Source organism: Chiroxiphia lanceolata, chromosome 2 (genome assembly GCF_009829145.1).
Source record: "Chiroxiphia lanceolata isolate bChiLan1 chromosome 2, bChiLan1.pri, whole genome shotgun sequence".
Taxonomy (NCBI): Eukaryota; Metazoa; Chordata; class Aves; order Passeriformes; family Pipridae; genus Chiroxiphia; species Chiroxiphia lanceolata.
Window position 1 is genome coordinate 92,034,315 of NC_045638.1, and position 10,341 is coordinate 92,044,655.

Consider the following 10,341-nt stretch of genomic DNA (forward strand, 5'->3'; position numbering starts at 1 on the left):
GGGAGGGTGATTCCACCACCTCCTTGAGCAGCCCATTCCCCTATTAATCAACACCTTTCCACGACGAAATTCTTCCTGCTGTTCAACCTCAACTTCCTCTCCGAGAGCAGGTTTTGTGATATCCCCCACTTCTGAATTCTTGTTTTCGCCTTGCCTATGTGCCACTCCTCTGCTGCCTGCGTTTTCCGTGTTTACTCAGCCAAGCGCGTAAAGCAGCCTGCTGCCACGTGAGCGCCCCGGGAAAGGTGACAGTGCGCGGTGCCCGTTCCCGCCGGTGGCAGAATCCCCGCTCCCGGCAGCGCCGGAGCCGCCCACGTGTCCCGGGGCGGGGCGGGCGGTGCTGCCGACGTTGCCGTGCGGACCAATCAGCGCGCAGGAGCGGCGGCTCCGGCCAATGGGCGGGGCGGCGGCGTGCGCGTGCGCGTGCGCGGTGCGCCGGGAAGCCCCGCACGTGTGGTGGCGGCGGGCGCGGAGCCGCGCGGGGAGCGGGCGCGGCCATGGGGCGGAAGCTCGATCCCACCAGGAAGGAGAAGCGCGGCCCCGGGCGCAAGGCCCGCAAGCAGCGCGGGGCTGAGGTGGAGCTGACCCGCTTCCTGCCGCCAGGTAAGTCCGGCCCGAGCAGGCCCGCGGCCGCCCCACGGCGCCCGGGGCCGCCTGACCGCCGCGTGTCTTCCCGCAGAGCCGGAGACCGGCAGGAAGAAGCTCTCCAGTCACGGGAGAAAGAGGTGAGGGGGGCGGCCCGGCGGGGCGGGGGGAGCTGGGCCGGGCCGGGCCGGGGCTGATCGCCGCTTCCCCTCCCGATCCAGGGCTGCGAAGAGGCGGCTGGGAGCGGGCAGTGGCCCGGCGGGGAAGAGGCCGCTCGGAGCAGGAGGAGGAGGGCGGGAGCCGGCAGGTGAGTGGGAGCAGGGTCCGAACCGGGGTGATGGGCCCGTAGCCCATCTGTCCTGCTGCTCCCCGGGGTATCCCCACCACCACAGTCAGGCTATGATCTCTTACGGCACGGGACAGGTGGAATTTCATTATTTTAAGTCATGAAGTCATAGAATATCCTGAGTTGGAAGGAACCCACAAGGATCATCGAGTACAACTCCTGGCCCGGACCAGACCGTCCCCAAGAATCACATCGTGTGGCTGAGAGCAATGAACTCTGTAAGGCTTGGTTCTGTGACCACTGCCCTCGGGAGCCTGTTCCAGTGCCCAACCACCCTCTGGGTGAAGAACCTTTTCCTAATATCCAACCTAAACCTTCTCTAACACAACTTCAGGCCATTCCCTTGGGTCCTCTCACTGGTCACCACAGAGCAGAGATCAATGCCTGTTTCTCCTCTTCCTTTCACAAGGAAGTTATAACTGCAGTCTGTCAGGCTGAACAGACCAAGTGATCTCAGCCGCTCCTCATATGGCTTCCCCTCAAGACCCTTCACCATCTTCATGGCCCTCCCTTGGATGCTCTCTAATAGATAATAACAATGAATTCTACCTGATTTCTGGTGGTTGCCATGCCAGGCAGCAGTGCTGTCTGAAGAACTAGTAAAAGGTCTTTCTTCTATGTGTTAAATCCATTTCTGACTCATTCTCCCTTCACAGCAAGGTTGTTGCAGGCCGGTTGTGTAGCTGAGGTTTTTAAATTGCTGTGTTATGCCCTGTGTAGCCCAGGAAGCTGTTGCAGTAGGAAGAAGGAAGGATAGACAAAGATTTGGGAAGGAGGGCACTGTAATACGTCAGAGGAAATACCATAAGAATTTTGTAGCAGTGCTTTAGTTTGGTAGTTCTAGTTAGATTTCCCTAAGGTTTCACTATGGGAGACATGAGAATGTGCCCTTCTTTATGGTTGAGATTTGGAGAGCAAGCAGTCCCTTCTCTTGGACAGGCAGCTCAGGACTCAGATGAAGGCCTTTTTGTATAACAACTAGAAAAACAGAGCAGCTGCTTTTGGGAATAATCCCTAATTTTTACCTGCTTTTTCTACTCATAGTTAAAGAGCAGGTGTCCACACAGGAGAAATGTGCCGTAAAGGCAGCAGGACAAACCACTCGTGGCCGATCTGGCTTCAGTGATGACAATTCAAAATGGCTGGCTCCAGCCAAAGCCAAGAAAATCCGATCTAAAGGAAACCATGTGGAGTTATCCAGCGATGGTGAGGTGGAAGAGGGCAACTGGGAGATGGAGGAGGAGGAGGAGGATGGGAGCAGCGAGGAGATGGTCGATGATTATGGTGCCTCATCATCATCAGAAGAAGAAGAGGTAGGAACTTTTTTCTTGTAATTCTACAAGGAATACTTGATGTTGCTGGCTGAAAGGACCCATCAGGCCTGGGGAAAAAGGATGGTTTTACTGGGGGGGGCGGGATGGTGAGGTGGTGGAGAGCTTTCCCCTTCTTCCTTTCAAAAGAACAATTTCAAGTTTAGTAGCATAAGATTAAGTACTTTTGTTTGTTGTCCTTTTTAAACAGAGCAAGTAAATTTCACAGATGGTGGGAAGTAAGGGGGCAACTGTGGATGCTTCATTAATCTTTTGTCTCTGTTTAGTTGCTGCCTATTGAAAAAGCTGCCCTGAAGCAGAAGCCTGACAGGTGAGGGTATGAGAACATCAACAGGCTGCAGAGCCTTTCCTGGCTACATGAGGAGCCTGTGTTGTTTATTCTTCCACCCTTTCTACCATCTAAAAAGTGGTAGTTGAGAAGTGTCTGTGTGATTCTCTTCTTGTGTAAAGCATCTGTCCTGTTCTTTGTCCTTAGGGAAGGCCTCAGTGAAGATGACAGTGAAGAGGAAGAGGAGGAGGAGGAGGAAGAGGAGGAGGAAGAGGCAGCAGAAACAACAGGCAAACAGAAAACGGGACAGAAGGAGGAAGAGAACCCAGATCTGCAGCTCAACCTAGATATAGATGAACAATTTAAACTGCCATCTAACGAAGAGATTGAGAAAGAAAATATCCTTTTTATCTGTGACATCCATAAGCCATAGGCATGCAGCACGGGGCCTGGATACAATCAAAGAGCTTCACTTGGACTTTTATCATGCATATTGCTTAGCAAGAGGGTTTGTGCATGACAATGTATTTTTAGATGAGCTGTCCTAATAGATAGTATATAATGCTGTGCTTCTGTACAGCACAGTTATGAAATCTGTTACACCCTGTATGGAGCTTGGAGCCTGCCCTAATTTCTTTTCTAGTCCTAAATACATATGGATATCTTATCACGTAGTTTGTTCCTCTCTACCCTGATTTGCCTGGCAGGTGTTTGTGTAACCCATTCCTAAAGCCTCTGGTGACAGCAATTCCAGCATCCAAAGTGCTTGCTCCTGGACTTTGGTGATTTTAATTTCCTGCCTCCCAGTACAATTTAATCCTGTCTCTTCTCATTCCCCTCTGTATCCCTTGGTTGCCCTTGGGGAACTTCTAGTCTCCTTTCTGATACAGATAATGTTTTCACTATTGAAAGATTTCTTTTGTTGGATCTTTTTATTTTTCCTATTCTTTTTCTGTTTATCTAAAAGTAACCAGCCCAATTCTTTTAAACACCTTGTAGTCCTGCCTTGGGAACTTTTTTGTCCAATTCCCTCCTTTGATTCCCTGCTCTGCTGAGTTCTGCTGAGAGGGTGTATTCCCACAAAGCCTTTCTGGCACATGTGCTGTTGCAGCACATGAGTCCTGCACGACTCATTGTACTTGTAAAGAGCCTCTGTGAGAGTTTTCGTGTCTGTTCGTGATTCCTTAATGGTTTTCCTACCTGCTGAGCCGCCCGACCTGCACGTCATTCACCAGCGCATCAAGGGCAACATGGAGGTGCTGCAGGACTTCGTGGTGAAGCGGGAGGAGGGACGCACGCGGCAGGAGTACTTGGCGTTGCTGCGCCGGGACATGGCTGCCTACTATTCCTACAGCGATTTCCTGCTCACGAAGCTCATGGACATCTTCCCACTCCCTGAGGTGGGATCCTGCCCTTCCCATAGCTTTGCTGACTGGTGAGGATTTGGCTGCCTCCCTGGGTCTTCATTTTTTGTCTGTATTCTCTGCCCCTTCTTTCATCCAGCTGATAAACTTCCTGGAAGCCAATGAGGTTCCCCGCCCTGTGACTATTCGCACCAACACACTGAAGACACGACGACGGGACCTGGCGCAGGTGAGCGGGAACCAGGGGTTGTCTCCTGCACCTCCTGTCACAGGAAGTGGTGTTTCAGTCCCTTCTCCTTGTCTTGCAGGCTCTGATCAACCGTGGCGTGAATCTTGACCCCTTGGGGAAGTGGTCGAAAACAGGACTTGTTATTTATGACTCCTCTGTGCCCATCGGTGAGATCACCCTTCCAGCTGTAGGGCTGAGCTGACCCGCTCTTGCTTCCCTTTCTGTCACGTGTCATCTTCTTTTGTTCTGCCTTCCTTGCCCAGGTGCCACCCCTGAGTATCTGGCTGGACACTACATGCTGCAAGGAGCCTCCAGTCTTCTCCCTGTCATGGCTCTGGCTCCACAGGAGAACGAGCGCATCCTCGATATGTGCTGTGCCCCAGGAGGCAAGACCAGCTACATAGGTACTGCTCTGGAGCCTTGGGAGGGATGCTCTGTGAAGTGATGAGTTTCCACTGGTCTATACAGAAATGGGGAATAGAGGGGGACTGAATTTAAGGAAAGGAGGGGGTAGCGGTCCCTACAGACCAAAGTGTGGGAGGTTTGCAGCCCCTTGCTGATGTGTTTTACCCTCTGTCAGCTCAGCTTATGAAGAACACAGGTATGATCTTGGCCAATGACAGCAATGCCGAGCGGCTGCGCAGTGTGGTTGGGAATCTGCATCGGCTGGGAGTCACCAACACTGTCGTGAGTAACTGCGATGGACGCCAGTTCCCCAAGGTATGCTCCTGCCTGTTTTGAGGTGTCTTTACCATGCTTACCTAGAGCTGGTGTGATGTCCCCTTAGTAAAGCTGTGTTCTCCAAAGCCACTTGTCACAAGAGGATGAGCAGAGCTGCTAGGGAGTGTGTTTGTTATTTGAAACGGAGGCAGGAAGATGGACAGGGAGGAGGGAGGAATCTTTCCTGCCTTCCCAGTCTTCTGGTTCCTGTTCTAGTCTTGGTCTTGTTCTGAGTCCCCACTGTGAGTGTAATTCCAAATGTACCTCTGTCTGTAGGTGCTTGGAGGGTTCGACCGCGTCTTGCTTGATGCTCCTTGTAGCGGAACAGGTGTCATTTCCAAGGATCCTGCTGTCAAAACCAACAAGGTGAGTGACCAGTGGGGACTTAAGGATGAATCATGAGAGGAAGGACTTTGGGACAGCATTTTTCTTGAGAGATGCCTGCAATAGAGACACTGATTTTTCCATCTCTTTCCTATTCTGTGTGTCATACCAGAGCTAGTTTTTTGATATTAGTTCTGCAGAAGATTCCAGAATCTTCTATGTCGTGTGTGCTTTGTTCTCCTGTCATGTCTTCCATCCACAGTAGAGGCCTGGGGTTCTTCCTCATGCCTCTGGCATCCTAACCTGTCTTTCTCTTACAGGATGAGAAGGACATCCTGCGCTGTGCTCACCTGCAGAAGGAGCTGATTCTTAGCGCTATAGATTCAGTCAATGCTGCCTCAGAGACAGGGGGCTACATTGTCTACTGCACTTGCTCCATCATGGTAAGTCCCTTCCACGCTCTTCTGCGGTCACCTCGCCCTCAGGGGACTGGTGAGTTTTGGATCCTAATGCTTAGCCCCTGGCAGGTGGAGGAGAATGAGTGGGTTGTGGATTATGCCCTGAAGAAACGCAACGTCCGTTTGGTGGCCACGGGCCTGGACTTTGGCAAGGAAGGCTTCACCAGGTGCGTGTCAGGTCACAAGCTGCACAGGTGACTGTTCCCTAGTGGCCAGGCTTGAGCAGAGGTATTCTATCAGTTCTAACCCCACTTCCTCCCCCAGGTTCAAGGATCGTCGCTTCCACCCCTCCCTCAAGTCTACGCGGCGTTTCTATCCCCACACACACAATATGGATGGGTTCTTCATTGCCAAATTCAAGAAATTCTCTAATGCCATCCCCCAGGCACAGAAAGGTAACGTAGTGCTGGAACTTGGCTGAGTTGCCTGGGGCTGCTCTCACATGCTCCTTCCCCTGCAAAAGCCATGGGGATGCTTCTTACAGTGCCTTTCTCTCCTTTCAGATGAAGAATCTGCTGCAGAAGCAGCAACTCTGTCTGCTGTCCCTGAGACCGTCGTGGAACCTCCACCAAAAAAGAAGAAACTTGAGGGATCAAAAGCTGACAAAGAGCAGAAGCTGCCCCAACCAACTTTGAAGAAGAAACATTCATTGCAGGCACAGAGGAGACCCTTAAAGGCTGTCCGGCCTTCTCCCAAAATGATGCGTCCTAAAATCCCTACCAGGAAGAAGAAACATAGAGTGAAACCGAATGGACAGTGAAAGGAACTGCTTTTCCAGATGTTGGTCCCTTCCTCAGAGAGCAAAGGCTGCTGCAGCTTTGTGTGTACCACCACTGTGCTACTCTGTGCAGGTCATCTCTGCAGCTCTGGACACCTGGGACAGCGATAGCCTCCTTTGCTCCTTTCCCTCTGCATCAAGGACTGATGCACTGACCCATTAAAAGTTTTATATTCTTGCTCAAGTCTTGTCCTTTTCCCTTAAACATGGAATACATTCTGAAACATTCTCTTGAACAGGGAATTCTGCCATGTCCCCCTTCCACTCCATGCTGATGCCCTGGCATTTCTGGTGTCTGTCCTTATCCCCTGCAATGTGGATGTTTGTGAAGAAGCAGTTGAAATCCTAGCTCCCTGCAGGAAGGCTGTATTATGTGGTGCCTGTCCAGCTGAGTGTGTTGTCAGGCTGGAGCTCCTAGGCACTGGTCCTATGCTGTTCCCGAATAGCCCATTGTCACTAAGTGCTACCAGTTCACTGTTGTGACTGTCCCCATTTCACCCTTTTGCTGGTCCCCAGCAGTCTCTTGGTTCTTGGCCTCCCAGACTGGAGCAGAGGTCGCTCCAGTTGGTTCTGGAGCTGTACAGTCATGTTTCTTTTTGCTTGTTCACACAATGTGGCTGTTTCTCCTCGAGACATACTAAACAGTGGTCTGGGCTGTTTCTATTTAAACATCACCCTAGGTCCCTTTCTGTTGTCAGTGTGAGGGATATTCTCTTTGGTTCTTGTCTCCAGTGAATAAATCTTTTTCTAGAGGCAATTCCTTAATAGTAAGTTTTCTAAGTGTGCTTAGAAAATCTTTTGTTCTACCACAGCGTGCGTGGAGTTGGGTGTGTAACAGACCTGAGGCATATCTCTTGTTTCTGTAATTGTCTCACTGGCTCAGCCCACAGAAGGCTTTACCTTGATTTTTTTTTCCTTACCAAGCTTTGAGTTTATGGGAGAACTTGTGCTGTTTCAGTGTTTGGTGTTGAGGACAGCTGAATGCAGTGGGCTGTAAGACCTAGGGAATTCTTTCTGTCCTGGTCTGCTATGCTACATGTGAGACTGAAGCTTTCCCATGTTACCAGGTTCAGCAAGTGGTTCAGAACCCGTCAGACACACACATGCACTACTGATGCAAGCAGGCACAGACCAATGAGCAGAAACTGAGGAAAACTACTGTGGGGAGTACCCAGGGAAACAGAGAGCGCTCATAAAGCATGAATAACAAAAGAGGCCTAACCCGGTTCTTAATCCCTGGCCCATGAAACTTAGACCATGCCTAGTGGATTGTCTGCCCTCACTTTCATGGGTTGCTGGTAGCTGGTCCTCAGACCTCTTTTCCTGCTTCCAGGCTAGTCCAGGTTGCAGTGGGCTAACACATCACCAACGTGCATATGTGCAGAGGAAACAGCTGGGATTAGTTTAATACAAGGCCAGGACAGATGGTGGTAATCGGGAGCAGGGCTCAGCCAGAGGGGCACGCTGACCAGCAGCCATTCTCTGTGTGACTGGCTCCTTCTGTTTATTCCTTGTCTCCATTTCCCATTTCCCGTATTCACTTCTCTCTGATTTAGCTTGATGCCTCCCTTTCCCCTCCTTCAATCCTTACCCAAAACACCTCATAGTAAGTTTTCTTCCCATAATCTTCCTTAACACATTGCATGATAAAGTTTACACAGTCACACCCTCAAACATCCCATCATAAATTTGCTCCTTCCCACGAAGCTCATGATAATACTGCCTTTTTATCAGTTGCAAAGTTTCTGGCTGAAGCTCTTCAAGGTTGCATTTGAGTGGTTCCCGTAATGGTTCAATCTCTGTGTCTCAGGAGTCCTGCTCTTTGTTGCAGCCCTGGTTATCTTCCACTTTTTAGGGTTTGTCTATCTGTGTATTTCATTTACTATAACTCTGGTTGGGGGGGCGGGGCTGACTGTCGTGTTTTTGTATTGAATAGCCATTAACCAAATATCTTTGTAGTTGAAAATTACTTTTTTTCCCATGCTTCCCAGTGAATTAGAGCAGAGAGGAGCCTCTGAATGCAACTGTCTCAATCCAGGCTTGTGTGGTGAGGTCTGGGTTGCCAGATATACGGGACCTGAGGGAAGTTTTCTGGTGTCTTTCAGAATAATAAAATAAATGCTGGGTGCAATAGCACCCAAGAGAAGAAATTATTGCTTCAATACTGCATTTCTAGTGCCCCCCATCTGAATAAAGATTGTAAAACTGGGAAATGTTCAGAGAGGATAAATACATCCTAAGTTATGGAATGGTTTCAGTGGAAGAAACAGCTAGAGCCTCTTAGAGCCTGGAAAAGAGACCACGTGGAAAGAAGTGATATTACAGTGTGTAAAGTTGTTAGTGGCGTGGAGAAGATGCACAGAGAACAACTGCTTGCTCTTTTCCAATGAACACAAAAAATGAAAACCCTAGGGTCCATCAAATGCACCAAAAATATAGGTAGCCATGAAACTCCTTTCTGCAGGATACAGTGGATGTTAGCAACTTATACAGGTTGAAAACCCAGCTGTATGCACAAGGAAAAATGGTTTTTGTAATGGTACCTCCACAAGCTGTGAACTGCTAAAGCCTGGAGAGCGTTGTGAGGAGGGATCACTGCTCACTTACCCTGGTCACAAACTCCTCTGTCCTCATCCTGCACCGGAAACTGGTATCTGGGCTTAGATGGACTATGGGTCTGTCCCAGCTTTGTGGCTCTTGCATCCCTGGGAGGTGGTCCCACTGCTGTGCCTGCTCCTTGGTGCACTCAAGGTTGAGTCCTGAGTGCTGCCTGGCACCTCGTTTCCCTCAGCTAGGCCCTTACCACAAAAGGCTTTGCACTGCGTGTGGGAACAGGAGCTTCCAGGTAGGCTGAGTCCTGCCTCTTCTCCTCCAGCCTTCTTTTCCAGTTCTAGAAGGTTTCCCCTTTTAAGGAGTGATGAAATACAGGATTTTAGCATACAAGTCAAAACTCAAACCATATGACAATCTTCCAGCTCCAGGGCAACTTGTACCTGGAAAGGCTTTTATCTCTGGCCAGCCATGGGCCTGTCCTTTCGGGAGCGATGCTAACCTGTCCCACTTTGCTGCTGCTGCCTGTCAAGATCCCTATGCTAACCTGCAGTCTTGGCTTGAGAATCAGTTTATCTTGATCACCCCAGCAGCAGGGATAGAATGTTCGTGGTTGGGATCCCAACGTAACTGTCTGGTTTCTAGTGGATCTCCAAATTATGTCGGTCACCTCTGAAAGGTGGGAACAGCTGCTGCCTTAGCTGTGTCAATAAAACTTCCTTCTTGCTGAGCATCGTTCCATTCTCTTGGCATGCCTTCTGTTATAACTGGGAAGAGACAGGGGAGATTTGCAGCTGTCTTTGGTGGTTTGCTCCCCTTCTGTTCTTTATTTCAGCCATTATAGTTATCACTGCTCAGAGAGGTAATGTTGAGTGTGGCATTGAAACGCTGCCATCGAGCTTCAGAGGTGGTACTGGGGAGGCAGCAGCTGGGGACGAAGCTTGGTGGCTTCCCTCTGCTTTCTGGTACGAGGCTGCTGGTCACATTAGACTTGTGTTTGCACCTGCCTTGTTACTGTAGGAATCTTTTGTTACCTGAAAGCTGAGATTTCTGGAACACATGACTGCTGGATCACCTTTCAGTACCTTCCTTTAATGTGTTTTAGTATCTGAAAGCTGCTGATAACGTGGCTTGTGAGAGCTGAGGCAGAGCAAAGCAAGAACTGAGGCAAAGGAAGGACTGAAAGCAGATCTGAGGGGTAAAAACGCTGTCATAAATTAAAAGCTGGTTGGGAGAAGTCAGTATAATGTGTCATGATATCTGTTCCACTGTACTGTGCACAATCCTTCTCCCCAAACAGAGAGTCTATTGGAGAAGCCTTATCAGGGTACAATGAAGCCGGCCAGCTGGCAGCTCCTGCCTGCCAGGCTCCAGAGTGCTGCCAGCTC

The 10,341-nt window shown here is 50.0% G+C and overlaps 1 protein-coding gene across 1 annotated transcript; it reads left to right on the forward strand.

Annotated features, from left to right (window-relative positions):
• Positions 1-421: 421 nt before the first annotated feature.
• NOP2 (NOP2 nucleolar protein) lies at positions 422-6,587 on the forward strand. Its single transcript, XM_032680667.1, has 16 exons — positions 422-603; positions 680-725; positions 807-892; positions 1,976-2,244; positions 2,529-2,572; positions 2,738-2,928; positions 3,731-3,930; positions 4,034-4,123; positions 4,203-4,290; positions 4,387-4,527; positions 4,704-4,843; positions 5,120-5,209; positions 5,488-5,610; positions 5,695-5,792; positions 5,890-6,020; positions 6,129-6,587. Exons 1-16 carry the CDS (start codon positions 498-500, stop codon positions 6,383-6,385), a joined length of 2,100 nt encoding a protein of 699 aa, XP_032536558.1. The 5' UTR covers positions 422-497; the 3' UTR covers positions 6,386-6,587.
• The last annotated feature ends 3,754 nt before the right edge of the window (positions 6,588-10,341 follow it).

What these genes read in the sequence shown, in the direction of transcription:
- NOP2 (XM_032680667.1), top strand. Translation starts at nt 498, where the DNA reads ATGGGGCGGAAGCTCGATCCCACCAGGAAGGAGAAGCGCGGCCCCGGG. An exon ending in GACCCGCTTCCTGCCGCCAG is followed by an intron (nt 604 to 679) that starts GTAAGTCCGGCC and finishes GTCTTCCCGCAG; the next exon opens with AGCCGGAGACCGGCAGGAAG. An exon ending in ACATCTTCCCACTCCCTGAG is followed by an intron (nt 3,931 to 4,033) that starts GTGGGATCCTGC and finishes TCTTTCATCCAG; the next exon opens with CTGATAAACTTCCTGGAAGC.